The sequence below is a fragment of the Sciurus vulgaris genome, assembly GCF_902686455.1.
Source record: "Sciurus vulgaris genome assembly, chromosome: 5".
NCBI classification, from domain to species: domain Eukaryota; kingdom Metazoa; phylum Chordata; class Mammalia; order Rodentia; family Sciuridae; genus Sciurus; species Sciurus vulgaris.
The window spans coordinates 124,888,829-124,903,970 of NC_136465.1; the positions used below are offsets into that span (position 1 = coordinate 124,888,829).

General features: G+C 32.5%; 1 protein-coding gene across 4 annotated transcripts in view; it reads left to right on the plus strand.

Moving 5' to 3' along the window:
- MON2 (MON2 homolog, regulator of endosome-to-Golgi trafficking) overlaps window positions 1–15,142 on the plus strand; it is a 109,513-nt gene that overhangs the window by 46,939 nt on the left and 47,432 nt on the right. For all 4 annotated transcript variants that reach the window (XM_079139657.1, XM_079139658.1, XM_079139660.1 and 1 more), the window contains 10 exons: window positions 3,773–4,005; window positions 6,061–6,142; window positions 6,873–7,057; window positions 7,810–7,922; window positions 8,259–8,363; window positions 8,704–8,784; window positions 8,859–8,932; window positions 9,020–9,110; window positions 13,220–13,321; window positions 14,469–14,579. In XM_079139657.1, coding sequence (XP_078995783.1) covers window positions 3,773–4,005; window positions 6,061–6,142; window positions 6,873–7,057; window positions 7,810–7,922; window positions 8,259–8,363; window positions 8,704–8,784; window positions 8,859–8,932; window positions 9,020–9,110; window positions 13,220–13,321; window positions 14,469–14,579 — 1,177 coding nt within the window. The remainder of the gene's footprint in view (window positions 1–3,772; window positions 4,006–6,060; window positions 6,143–6,872; window positions 7,058–7,809; window positions 7,923–8,258; window positions 8,364–8,703; window positions 8,785–8,858; window positions 8,933–9,019; window positions 9,111–13,219; window positions 13,322–14,468; window positions 14,580–15,142) is intronic.

Genomic DNA, 15,142 nt, shown 5'->3' on the forward strand with positions numbered 1-15,142 from the left:
GCTTGGTTTTATACCTCTTCAACTTAGGTCTCCTAATATTAACTGAGTTACCTTTGGTAAATTAATTTTTTTTCCTCATTCACTTATAAGATGGAAGTAGTGATATATCTAACTTTCAGCATCCTGTATGTGAGGAAGTTATTTTAAATATTTTGCTAATCTTGTTAGAATTCAGCACATGGAAATCATAGAACCATCTTCAAAATAGACCATATTTTAGGCCACAAAGCAATTCTTATCTCCTTGCATCTTATCAGGTCATAATGGAAAGAAATTAGAAATCAATACTAAAAAACTATAGAAACTCTAAACACATGGATGTTGAACAATACACTTTTGAATGATGAATGCATGATAGAATAAATCAGGTTAAAATTCTTGGACTTAAATAAGAATAGAGATACAATATACCAGACCTTTCTGGGACACTATGAAGGCAATTCTGAAACAAGTTTACAGCTATGAGTGCCTACATAAGAAAATGAAAAAGATCCCAAATAAACAACCTAAAAATGCATCTCAAGTCCCTTTAAAAAGAACAAACCAATTCTAAAACTAATAGAAGGAAAGAAAACTACAGACCAGCATCCCTGATGAACTTAGATGCAAAAATCCTTAAGAAATATTAGTAAATTATATTCAACAACATATTAAGAAGATTATATATCATCACCAAGTTGGTTTTATCCTAGGGGTGCAAGGTTGGTTTAACATATGCAAATCAATAAACGTAATTCATTGCATAACCAGAACTAAGGACAAAAATCACTTAGTTACCTCAATAGATGGAGAAGACTGCAACACAATTCATCACCAATTCATGATAAAGGCATTGAAGAAACTACAGAGACATAAGGAACCTATCTGAACATCATAAAAGCTATGTATGAAAAACCCAAAGCGAACCTCGTAGTGAAAAACTGAAAACATTTCCTTTAAAATCTGGTAAAAAGCAAGGATGTCCATATGTAGAAGAATGAAACTAGACCCTTATCTCTCACTTTGTACTAATGTCAACTCATAATGGATCAAAGGCCTAGGAATTCCACCAGAAGCTATGCAATTCCTAGGGAAAAAATCATAGCATCAACATTCCCACATATAGGCATAGGCAATGACTTTCCCCGTAGGACCCCTGAAACTCTGGAAATAATACCAAGAGTTAATAAGTGGGATGGCATCTACTTTAAAAGCTTCCACATAACAACAGAAACAAAGTGAAGAGGGAGCCTACAGAATAGGAGAAAATCTTTGCTAGCTACTCTTTTTACAGAGGATTAATATCTAGAACATATAAAGAAGTAAAAAAAATTAACACCAAAAAACCCCACAAATAACCCAGTTACTAAGTGAGTAAATGGTTAAAACAGGCACTTCTCAAACAAAGAAATACAAATGACCAACAAATATATGAAAAAATTGTTCTACATCATTAGCATTTAGGGAACTACAAATCAAAACTACACTCTCTCAGTCCAGTCAGAATGGCTTCCATCAAGAACACAAACAATAATAACTGCTAGAGAATATGTGGAGAAAACAGAACACTTATACACTGTTGGTGGGATTGTAGATTAGTGTAATCACTATTGAAATCACTATTGAGGTTCCTCAAAAACCTAGGAATGGAACCACCATATGACCTGGCTATATCACTCCTTGGTATTTATACTAAAGAATTAAAGTCATACATCATACTAAAGAATTAAAGTCATGCATACCCATGTTTATAGTAGCACAATTCATAATAGCCCAACTATGGAACCAATTCATCAGTGGATGAATGGGTAAAGAATATGGAACACAATGGAGTTTTATTCAGACAAAAAGTGAAATTATGCCAATTGCAGGAAAATGGATAGAACTCAAGAATTTGTTAAACAAAATAACCAAAACTCTAAAGGTCAAGGGTTATATTTTTTCTCTTGTATATGGAAGCTGGAGAGGAGGAACAAAAAGAAAGGTTGGGGATCTTGTGAAATTCCAAGGAAGATAAGTAGAGCAGAGAAAAGGAACTGGAGGTGGAGAAGTGAAGGGGAAGGGAAAATACTTAGGAGTGATATTGGCCATATTATATTGATGTATATGTGCAGGTATGAGTATTTAACAATAAATCCCACCATTATTATGTCCAACTGTAATGTACCAATGAAAAATTTGGAGGAAAATTGTTTTAGGTATTTAGCATGAATAGAAAATGTAAATCACCCTTTTTCTTAACTATCATAACACTTAAAACCTATAACAATTAGAATTTAAAAGTTGAGTTTCTGTTGTTTAGAATTATTTTTGTTTTAGATGTGTTTTCCTAATAATGTATTCTTTGAGAACAGGAATCTGTTGAGCAAGATGCTCAGCACTGGTTTGTTTACTATGTGATTTTGTGATAATTGGCATGGTAAATATTAAATCCATGGATTTATCTCCCCATTTGAGCTTAAATTTAAATTTCTTGATCAATAATATAAATATTTTGGGCTGGAGATATACTTCTCTTGGTAGAATGCTTGTCTTGTATGCACAAGGCCCTAGGTTTAATCCCCAGCACCACACATACATACACACACACACACACACACACACACACACACACACACACACACACAATGATAATAATTTAAATATTTTTCTATTGATTACCTAAGCTGAGTTGGTACATATTAGTGGTTCAGTTGCTTAAGCTTAGTTAGACTTGAGTTAAAACTGCTACCAAGTAACCATTTCACGTTAATACTCAGTTTCAGTGTCTGTGTCTTTTTCATGAGTTACTTTTGAGGCACTGTCAAACTGCCTTGCAACACTACTATTTTACTTTCCTATCAACAACAGATAGAGGTTCAGATTTCTCCACATCCTGAGCAAAACTTGAAATTGTTCATCTTTTTGATGATAGTCATTCTAGTGGTTATTAAGTGCTATTTCCCTAACAATTAACAATATCGAGCATCTGTTTATGTGCTTATCAGCCATTTATCTTTCATCTTGGGGCAAATGTGTATTCAGATCCTTTGCTCCTTGATGATTTGGTTTTCTTTTTATTATACAGTTGTAAGAGCCCTCTTATGTCCTAGATTCTAGTCCCTTGTTGGATATATGATTTGCAAAATTTTTCTCACATTCTGAGTTGTCTTCATTTTCTTGATACTACCCTTGGAAGCACAATAGTTTTAACTTTTGTTGAATCCAGTGTTTCTTCTGTTGTTTGCGCTCTTGGTATCGTGTTACAAACCATTATCTAATCTGGGGTCATGAAGATTTTTACCTTTACATTTAGGTCATTGGCTCATTTCTAGTTAATTTTGTGTATGGCATAAGGTGTGGGTTCATTGTCTTTCTTTTGTATGTGAATATCCAGTTGTCCCAGTACTCTTAATTCATTTCCAGTTGGATTATTCTTTATGGTATTATCTTTTTTTAAAAAAAATTTTTAGTTGTAAATGAACCTTTATTTTATCTATTTTTTACGTGGTACTGAGGATCAAACCCAGTGCCTCACACATGCTAGGTGAGTGCTCTACCACTGAGCCACAATCCCAGCCCAAAAATTAAAATAATTAGTTATGGCAGGGGTCAGGTCTTAAATTTTTCTAGTTGTTTTCTTAGTATACTGTAAATGGATCCTCCTCTAAATTAAACAAACTCAATAATATCCTTTTATTTTGACTATTCTATTAACATCCGTTTTCGTTGTGTATAAAAAGTGGAAAGAGTTTATATTTTATTGACTTTGGTTTCTCATTAGTGGTTTGATTTTTTTTTTTCATAATTTCAGCCTAGAGATGCTGGACAAAGTTGAGCCTCCAACTATACCAGAAGGTTATGCCATGTCTGTGGCATTCCATTGTTTACTAGATCTTGTTCGGGGAATCACTAGTATGATTGAAGGAGAGTTAGGAGAGGTTGAAACAGAATATCAGTCTACCACAGAGGGGGCTTCTTCACCAATACAATCATCAGAACAGCAAGATTTACAGTCAACATCAGACCAAATGGATAAGGAAATAGGTGTGTATTATCATTCTGTATTTTTAATTATTATTTTGAAATTTACAGAGAACTGGTAAACCAGAGTTTCCCTGTCATTCACCCTTATTCCTCCATTGTTAACACTTTACTGTATTTACCTTACTATTCTATTTATTTACATGTCATTGTTTTTTTCTGAACTGTTTGAGAATAAGTTGTAGATATGATGCCTTATTGTCCCTTAATTACTTGGTGTGAATTTTCTAAAACTAAGGATAGTCTCCAACATACTATAGTACAACCACCATCAGAAATTAAGATCAATCCAATAACAACTAATCCCACAACTCAATCAGAATTTGCCATTTGCTTCTGTACTGTCCTTTATGGGTACAGGTTTAAATGTTGAATTTAATTATCATGTGTCTGTGCTTTTCTTCAGTGTGGAACACAGTTCCTTAGTTTTTCCTTGTTTTATGTGACCTTGACATTTCTGAGGAACCAGCTTGCTTTTGTCTTACATTCCTTCACAATCAGGTTTAATTTATTAATTTTTTGCAGAATTAGCACAGAAATGTTGTTGAGTTGTATTTAGTGTGCCAGTACATTAGGAAGCATACAGAGTCAATGTCTCATGATTGGAGATATTTACTTTTATCAATGGCTGACAGGTCAGCCAGGTTTCCTTAGTGTAAAGTCAAATATTTTTCTAACAAAATATATTGAAACTTCTATTATAAGAGTTCTTTCTCTTCTACCTCATTGGCTATTTTTTTAAAAAAATTACTCACTTATATTAATGTACATTCATGGATTTTAATTTTTATTTAGTGTAGATTTATGGATTTTAATTTTTTTAAAAGACTAAATATATAACTATCATTATTTGGTTTGATGCTCAGATTGACCCTTTTGAAGCTAGCCCTTGTGCCTTTTTTTTTGTTTGTTTTTGGTACCAGGAATGAACCCAAGGACACTTCATCACGGAGCCACATCCCCAGCCCTTTTCATTTTGAGACAGAGTTTCACTAGGTTTCTTACAACCTTATTAAGTCGCTGAGGCTGGTGTTGAACCTTGTGATGCTCCTGCCTCAGCCTCCCCAGCCACTGGAATTATAGGCGTGCCCTTGTGTCCTTTCAGTGTCTCAAGTCCTTTAGACCTTATCTAAGCACTTTCTCACTATTTGATAAAATAAGATGTTCCAAACTGATTTTGAATGTTTATTGTTCAGCTCAGATGTTAATCAGTTTTCCAAGTCTTGGAGAATAGTATTGAAACTAACACATGGGCACTGGGTATGTGTCGTGCTACTTGGATAGGAAACATACACGAAACAACAACAGCAACACATATCTCCACATTTTTAAAATGTGTATCTCATTAAATACTATGACATCACATTAATTTTTCTGGTTCCAGTTCAGTACCTCTGGATTTATTTTTGCCTTTTCATATTTGTAACTTCAGTATCCCACTCTCATTCGCTCGATGTATTTGCTTATTTGCATGACACTCAGCTTGTTACTGCATACCTCATCCTCACTCCGAGCTGGTCCCAGAGATTAAAAGTTTGACTAATAGAGAAAGAAATAGGAACTGATGTTATATATTTTTAAAAAGGTATGAGTCATGTATAGAAAGATCTTGTAATAGATGTTTTCAAACAACTTAGTTTTAAGACATCATGAAGTTTTAAGCCACTATAGTGTAGCTTTTAATTTTGTTTGTTTGTTTGTTTCTGGTACTGGGACTTGAACCCAGGGGCACTTTACCACTGAACTATATCCCCAGCCCTTTTTATTTTTATTTTGAAAGAGTGTCTTACAGAGTTGCTAAGGCTGGCCTGGACCTTGTAATATTCTTGCTCAGCTTCTGAAGTAGGTAGGATTCCAAGTGTGTACAACCACATCTGACCTAAATTTTTATTTATTCAGTTATATTTTAAATATAAGATGTTTAGTATTTACCAGTTGAGTTGATAAAATATTTGACATATTGCCAGTTAACCAGGGAGATTTTAGAATTTGATGTATCATTAAATATTCTGACATCTATTGTTTTCATTAAGTATTATTATTATTTTTTCTTTGAAGTTAGTAGAGCCGTTTGGGAAGAAATGGTGAATGCTTGCTGGTGTGGTCTTCTTGCTGCACTCTCACTCCTTCTTGATGCCAGGTATTAAATCTTTGTAAGTTTTATATTAGATCATGGCAGTTAAACAAATATTTGGTTTACTTGAGTTTGAAGAATTTATTTTCTAATATTAGTGTTTTATACAGAATGAACATTATTACTTATTTTTAATTTTTCATATTTAAGGAATGCAGTGTGATAAAATTTATATAATGTGAAGTGATCAAATCAGGGTAATTAACATTTCCATCTTCTTATCATTTCTTCAAGAACCTTATTCTTTTTCAACCATTACCCTTCCTCATCCTGTTCTTGCCCTGCCCTTTACCAGAATTGTTATGTCAGTGTTTTAATAGAAAATATAATCCCAAATTATAGAACACTCTTTTCATTTTAAGACATACTACTGTTTTTTGCAGTAATGATGATCATATTCAATTTCTTTAATTTTTTTTTTTTTTTTTTTTTTTTTTTTTTTTTTTTAGGATTGCAGACTTTTTAGTGATTTTTAAAATGCTCAGTATGTTAGGTTAAATCTTTAAGTTCTTGGTCATTTTTTTGATAATAAATGTTTGTGGTGTACATTGTATTTATCCAGTTTAAATTCAGATATTTTGTTAATTGGTTAAAATTCCTTCTTAAGTATATTGATTTTGATTATATTTTTGGTAGATTTTCTTAAGACTACCTATGAATACCTAATTTCATGTCATATTTTACAATACAATTTTAAATAAGTTAATCAGTTTAATAAAATACCTTATCTTTTCAGCACAGATGAGGCTGCTACTGAGAATATCTTAAAAGCTGAACTGACTATGGCTGCTCTTTGTGGAAGACTGGGCCTTGTAACTTCAAGAGATGCCTTTATAACTGCAATATGCAAAGGTTCCTTACCTCCGCATTATGCCCTTACTGTATTGAACACCACCACAGCAGCTACACTTTCTAATAAATGTAAGGCTTAAGCTTGTATAAACTTCTCTGTGTCCTGTTGGGTGGTATGACATAGAGAAATGATTATAGAAATTCTGAATTCACACCTTTGCTGTTCCACTCATTGACTGTGTGACCTTGGGAAGGGATTGTTCCTGAGCTTCAGTTTTTTCATCTCTTTAATAAAGTGGGAGTGAGGAAGGATAATAATACCTTTTTAAAACATAATTGTGCAAACAAAATAAAAATGAAAGTCCATTAAAAATTTTAACATAATATTGAAATGGTGGTTGATATTTTGTATTAAATGGAGCTAATAGAATGGTAATGTTTGTAACCAATTAGGTTAAGCTCACCTTCAAAAATTTATTTATGTGGAATATTTTGAAAGCATATATAATATATTTTAATTTAATAGTAAAGTTTTCAAACTGAAAATATATTCGTCTCTGACTTTAACTATAAATGTATACTCCATATACATGTTTAAAATACTTAATTTGTTCTAGTTCTGTTTTGCTTATGAAGATAATAACCAGAGTTTTATAAATTTTTACTGCTGATATGGAAAATGACTTAATATTTGTTTACCTTGTCTTAGGTTTTGTACTTCATGAGTTTTCATAATGTTAGCATACTCATAATAGATATCATTGAGTTTAAGTGTCATGGTGGAATTGATTTAATCAAATTAATATTTTAAAATATACTATTACTCTGATTACAATATAAAAGGTATTTTTTACTTATTTAGGCTTTCCTTTGTATTCTAGCATATTCTATTCAAGGCCAAAGTGTTATGATGATAAGTCCATCAAGTGAGTCTCACCAGCAGGTTGTGGCAGTGGGTCAGCCTCTAGCAGTCCAACCTCAAGGGACAGTAATGGTAACATACTTGTGTTTTGTTTGGTTACCAGTTAATTATCAAGGAAACATGTTTTACCCTTTTTTTCATTTGCCAAAATGTATTACTGTACTTGATACTTTCTTTTATGTGGAGAGTAGTTTTAGGAAAAACTAGTTAACAGTTTAGTTCACTATGTAACCAACATGACAATATAGCTTTTAGTCAGATGAATTTGTTTTTTGTAAAACCATTCAAACCTGTTTTCTTAATATTTTTTTCTTTGAAAAGTCCTTGAATGCATTAATGTTGCTTTATAAATTTTTAATTTTTAAGAATGCTTAACAGATCTTGCAGATATATCCTTTTTCAATATAGCTAACTTCCAAAAATATCCAGTGTATGAGAACTCTACTTAACTTGGCACATTGTCATGGAGCTGTTCTTGGAACATCATGGCAACTGGTCTTGGCAACTCTTCAGGTATGATTATCAACTACTTGGGTCAGAGGTCAGTGTATTGTTACCTATAATTGCTAACAGCTAAATTAAACCTTATCTATTGGTGCTTCAGGCAGACCTTTTCTGAGAGTAAGCATGAAAAAAGAGAAGTTATAAAGGAATAAATAGCTCATATTATAGGATATGGTAGAGTGCTTCTCATAATGGCCTAAGTTCTACTGCTTATACTTTGCATAATTATTTTGTATGAATATTAATTACTGATTTTAATTTTAGTTATAGTAGTTACTGCTGCTTTTAATTCTAGTTATTAGAATTCTTATAGTTTTATAAATTTCTTTGTTTTGTTTTAATTTTTCAGCATCTTGTATGGATTCTGGGATTAAAGCCTAGTAGTGGTGGTGCCTTGAAACCTGGAAGAGCTGTAGAAGGACCCAGTACAGTAAGCTCTAATCTTTCTTGCCCTAATTTGCTTCCAAAACTATCATGTTATATTTAATTTTATCCTTCTCTTAGGTTCTAACAACAGCAGTGATGACAGATTTACCAGTGATTTCCAATATACTTTCAAGATTGTTTGAAAGCTCACAGTAAGAATCAATTTTACATTTGATAGAAAAGTATTTTACTAACTATATTTTAGATCAAAGTATCTTATTTCTTCATTTTCATTTTAGGTATCTTGATGATGTATCATTACATCATTTAATAAATGCACTCTGTTCCTTATCTCTAGAAGCAATGGATATGGCCTATGGAAATAATAAGGTCTGGTATTCTGCCTTTTTGTTCTAAATGTAGTACATTATTTAGTCATATAAAATATTACGATCTTAGTGTTTTGCTTGTAGGACCAATACTTTGTTAATAATAGTCTGGTAGGTATTTTACCATTTTTGGTTTTTATTTGTAGAAGGGGGAGTAAAGAGGTCATGATTTGTTTTACTATCTGTTTAAATATGTAATATGATTTAAATTGCTGATGTAGTGATTTTTTTTTTTTTTCTTGGTACCAGGAATTGAAAACCCAGGGGTACTTAACCACTGAAGCATATCCCTGTCCCTTTTTTATATTTTATTTAGAGACAGGGTCTTGCTGAGTTCCTTAGGGCCTCCTTAAGTTGCTCAGGCTGGCTTTGAACTCATAATCCTGCCTTAGCTTCCTGAGCTGCTGGGATTACAGGTGTGTGCCACTACACTTGGCTGGTGTAGTGAATATTTCTAAAACATATTTTTATAAAGAATAATGCAAGCTGGGCATGGTGGCACACACCTATAATCCCAGTGGCTAGGGAGTTTGAGGCAGGAGGATTGCGAGTTCAAAGCCAGCAGCAACAGTGAGGCACTAAGCAACTCAGTGAGACCCTGTCTCTAAATAAAATACAAAAAAGGGTGGGGGATGTGGCTCAGTGGTTGAGTGCCCCTGAGTTCAATCTCTGGTACACCCCCCACAGAATAAATGCAACACAATTTTTGTAAATAGATTTCATAAAATTGTAATATTTGTGATTAAAATTTGTGATCAGAATAATATAGTATTTAAATTAAGGAATACATGACTTAGTTTTTCTTGCCTTCATTGGGATCAAAAACAAGAACCTACTTATTTCTTTCTAAAGGTAGTGACTCTCCTTACTTCGAAATTAAACTTTTTGTTTATTGATTAAATGAATAGAACAATAGTTTTGAATATTGATATTCAGAAACATTCCTTTCTATACTCAAAATTTCACTTTGTTATACTTGGAAAGCACAGGAAAATGGGCTTATATCTTAGTAAATAATTATTTCAGATAACCTGCTCTCAGGCTGGAGATGTATCATAATGGTAGAATGCAAGTCCTTTCTATATTTTGAAATAAATGAAATATTGTTTGATCATTTACAAATTACATGAAGATAATCCAGTAATTTATTTAACATATCTATATGTATAGTCCAAAAATATGTTGTCTCCTTAATCCTCAATTCTGTGTATTGTAGCTTGTCATCTTGGCTCATGTGACTCACTCTTCTAAGAAGAAATTCTTATTAAAGCATAGTTTCATACATTAAAGCATATAGCTGGATAATTACATAAACATATAAGTGTTCGAATATGTATATTATAATTTGCTCCAAATTAAGGCAAGGATACAAAGTATAGTAAGCTAATCAATTTATTGATATCATGAGTAATCCTCCACCCTTGAAATTCTTAACCGAACTATAACATTTTAAAGAGTGCCTTGAAATATATGCAAACTTATATCTTGGGAATTTATGTGTTCATATAACAAACACAGTATGCTTACTATGTACGTGACACTCTACTGGAAGATATAAAAGAAATAAGTTTCTACTTTCAAATAAGATATAAACAGATTCACTTTGGTTAAATCACAGTAAATTTGGTGTGAGTATCTAAACATATAGTATAGATATTGCCAGGCTTAATAACACATGCCTGTGATCCCAGTAGTTCAGGAGGCTGAGGTGGAGGATCGCAGTTTCAAGGCCAGCCTCAGCAATTATAGCAAGCCTCTGAGCAACTTTGTGAGACCCTGTCTCAAAAATAAAAAATAAAAAAGAGCTAGGGATGTGGTTCAATGGTTAAACGCTCTTGTGTTTAATCCCTAGTACCTACCACCCCCCCCCAAAATACAGTATAGATATTATTTGACGTGAACCTTATTTTAATAATCCTTAATTCATTGTTACATGAGATACTTACATATGTCTGTTAAAATGAGTTAGGATTAGTCAAACGAAATTAGTGTGATTGGAGCTAGATATTGAAGGATGATAGAATTTAGATTTAAAAAGATCAGCTGGGCATGATGACTTGCACCTGTAGTACCAGTAGATTGGGAGGCTGAATCAGGAGGATCTCAAGTTGAAAGCCATCCTCAACAACTTAGCAAGTTCCTAAGCAACTCAGTGAGACACTGTCTCTAAATAAAATATAAAAAAGGGCTGGGGATGTGGCTCAGTGGTTAAGTGCCCCGGAGTTCAATCCACAGTACCCCTCTCCCCAAAAAAGATTAAAAGAGACAAGTTCATGAAAATCAAAAGAGAAAAACTTTACAGGAAATCATAATCAATGAGAGAAAAACGGGAGCTTTGGTATTTAATAGTTATTGTTAACTTTGAAGAATACAGTTTCAAGAGAGGAGAAGGAGCAGATGTAACTTTTAAGGAAGGCTTAGAGGGAACAAATGTTGAAAACATGAATATACTGAGTAGCATGGAGATAATTTTTTAGAGAATGGATTCATATCTCTCCATTTTAGGATTCGATTTTGTAAAGTGAAATGACAACTATGAAATGAAAATAAAAACTTTATAAAAATATTCAAGTAATCCACAAGGCCCTGGGTTCAATCCTCCAGAACAGAAAAGGGGGGGGGGGGATTCAAGTATATTTATATTATTAAGTGCATTAAATACAGACATTGTAAAAATATTTCTAGATGGAGGCTATTAAAAGTTCATTATTCAGTTGTGACTGCTATAAAAAGTATAAATGTGGTAATATGCAGATATTAAAATAAGTTAAAAATTATCTACATTGTTAAGAAAATAGGTGTAACAATGTCATCTGTTCTGAGTGAGTTAAATGTAGGGATCCTATTGTAGAGATGTGGCTTTAAAGTGACCAACATCTTGTTTTTGGTTTTCATTTCGGGAATTGACTAATGTGTTATGGATGTAATTTATTGTAAGGTTCACAAATTCTTAGAAGGTGAAACTGATGGTATGAAGCATATTGCCTAGCTCAGTATAACAATAACAGAAGTATTAAAGCAGCTATTTTTCATTGAGTGCTTTCTGTATGCCAGCCACTAACTTATTTCATTTAATCATTTAAAACAACTTTGTGAGCGTTAGTGGTAACCTTCTCTTTTTACAGATGAAAACATGAGAGCTTAAGTAAGTTGCCTGAGATCATATATATAGTTAATGGTAGCGTTTGGATGTATTTCTCATTCCAAAGCTTCAAAACTTTGAGTGTTATCAAAGTCATCTATGGAGTTTTTAAGAAATACAAATGCCAACTACATTCTAGGGTTATTGAGTAAATTTCTTTAGGTCTGAATCCCAGGCATCTTTGTGTTCTTTTAAATGCTACACTGGATTCCTGTGTATACTCTGGCTACAATAGAGGAAGAAGTAATACTAGGCCTCATGTAGGGGGACTTATGTGTCAGATACTTTTTGATATGAGGTAGTTTCTACACTATTATTATCTCCATATTACAGATTAAAAAGTTCAGGAGAGATAGTCCTTTATCTGAGGTTACAAAGCTGTTTAAAAGGCAAAGCCAAGATGAAATCCCAGACAGTTAAAACTTCACAGACATAAGTCACAACCACAATACTATATTTTCTCTAGAATCATTAGTTTTTCTGTCATTAAAATTTGTAGGCACCTCCACATTAGCACATGCAGGAAGGTTCAATCATGTCATGTTTGTCTTAAAACTTAATGTACTTAATTCACTGATTTCTATTAAGGAAAAAAAGATATAACGCATTTCCATATTGGATATTGTCAGTACCACAAAAATGTTAGACATATATAATAAAAAAATTTCAGATTTTTAGATGTTTAGATGAAATACTCTTATTGTTAGCCATTCTCTATATCAAGTGTAATTTTGGACTTTTACCCTTTCCTTATAAAAGTGTTCTTAATCAAATTGTCTAATTAGAAGCTATTCTGAATTCTTAAGGATGACAGAAAGGCTTGTCTTGTGACAGTGGGTTTTGTTATATTTATTGCTAACTTTATATATGATAATTAAAGTCATGCTCTTCAGAGTATTCTGTTTTATTTACAGTCCAAGTACCCAGAATTCTCCTTTAATATTAAAATGCAATATGTTTCTTTCTAGGAACCATCTCTCTTTGCTGTTGCCAAATTGTTAGAAACTGGTCTAGTTAATATGCACCGAATAGAAATTTTATGGAGACCTCTAACTGGTCATCTACTTGAGGTAAATATTATATTTTCTTTCCTAAATATTATTTTTTTTTATTAATAAAGGCAACCACATTGAGCTAGTAGTTCCAGATAACCAAATTATTAACTTCCCCTGCCCTCTTCCTGTGTATTTACATCTATATATTTCACTAAGGACTAATGTTATGTAGTAATTGGTTTGGTGAGGAAGTAGATTGCTTTTATTGGTTGAAAATGGGTGAAATTTTTAAAGTGATAAATATCAGAGAAATCAACTGGCAGCTTATTATTCAGTTTCTTGATCCATCAGGGCAGGTAGAGTTGAGTGGTAGTAGTAAACACTGTTCATTTACAGATTTTGCTACAATTATGAGGTAACCTATTAGGGGAAAACCTATTTGATATTTTTAACTATAGATTGTGCCAGGGAATTTTATCTGAATTCACATTATCTTGCATTCAAGTTGGGGGACTCTTAATAATTAGTTGCTGCTTAGTAATCAGCTTCTGGTGTTGGTACATGTGTCTGTATACAATTCAAGTTAATGTTATCAAGGTCATTTGTTATTTTAGAAACCTGAAAAAGTTATTATTCTTAGAAAAACTGATATACTGAAGCTTTTCTCCTATTTTATCAGAATTATTTTTAAGAATAATTAAAGGATATGTGCTGATTTCTTCATGATTGGATCATCTCATCAAAATGGCAACAAATAAAATTTTTAAAATGTTATCACAGTCTTCGATTATGAAAATTAAGAATTTAGTATTGGGGCTAGGGATGTAGTTCAGTCAGTATTAAGAGTACTTGCAGGGATCTGGGTTTAATCTCCAGCACTGAAAAGAAAAAAGAAAGAAAACCTTAGTATCAGCTTGCTGTTTGTGTTTACTCTGATGATGTGTCCTTTACTATTATGAAATCCTTTCTTTTCTGTGACTTGTTTTAGTTTCACCTTTTTTCTTTTGTCTTCTCTTTGTTGCTTCCCCTTGCCCTTATTCAGAAGGTAAGCTTACTGACATTTTGGATATAAGTTTTCTTCCAATCCTTACTGAACACTTGACGTAATTTTTAAAATGTGAAAAGAAAATGTAATGTTTTATTTTCTTTGCTCAAATTGATGTGTGATTCATAGTTATGTATACAAATTAAATAGTTAATTTTTCAACATATGTACCTTCAGGTCTGCCAGCATCCAAACTCTCGAATGAGAGAATGGGGAGCAGAAGCTTTAACTTCACTTATTAAAGCAGGATTAACATTTAACCATGAGCCTCCACTTTCACAGAACCAGGTAAAAAAGAATACTAGTATGAAATTATCCTCTTCCATATGTAATTTTTCTTAATTTATCAAGTAGATAATATTCTAATAGAGGGCTTTTTTTAAAAAATATTTTTTAGTTGTGGATGGACAAATCTTTATTTATTTATTTATATGTGGTGCTGAGGATAGAACCCAGTGCCTCACATGTGCTAGGCAAGCGTTCTACCACTGAGCCATGATCCCAGCCCAATAGAGGGTTTTTTTTTTAATTTAATATTTTATTTTATATTTAGGCTATTGATCTCTTGCTAAAGGTAAGAGATGTTTGGTCTTCTTAAAGAATTTTAAACACTTCATGAAGGACACTGAATTAAGTTAATAAGTTTTGTAGAATTGGTCTTCTGGTCTACAAGTTTTCCTCTTCATGAAGTGCTAAGGTTTTATTTTAGAGCTTTGACTTTTTTGTTCCTTATATCTCTGACTTTTTCCTTTTGCTGTACTACATGGGGAGAAAACAAATGGCAAAAGAAACAAACACAATAAAATAGATTTTTATGTTTTAAATTTTGTTATTTTTAACTCTCAGAGTAT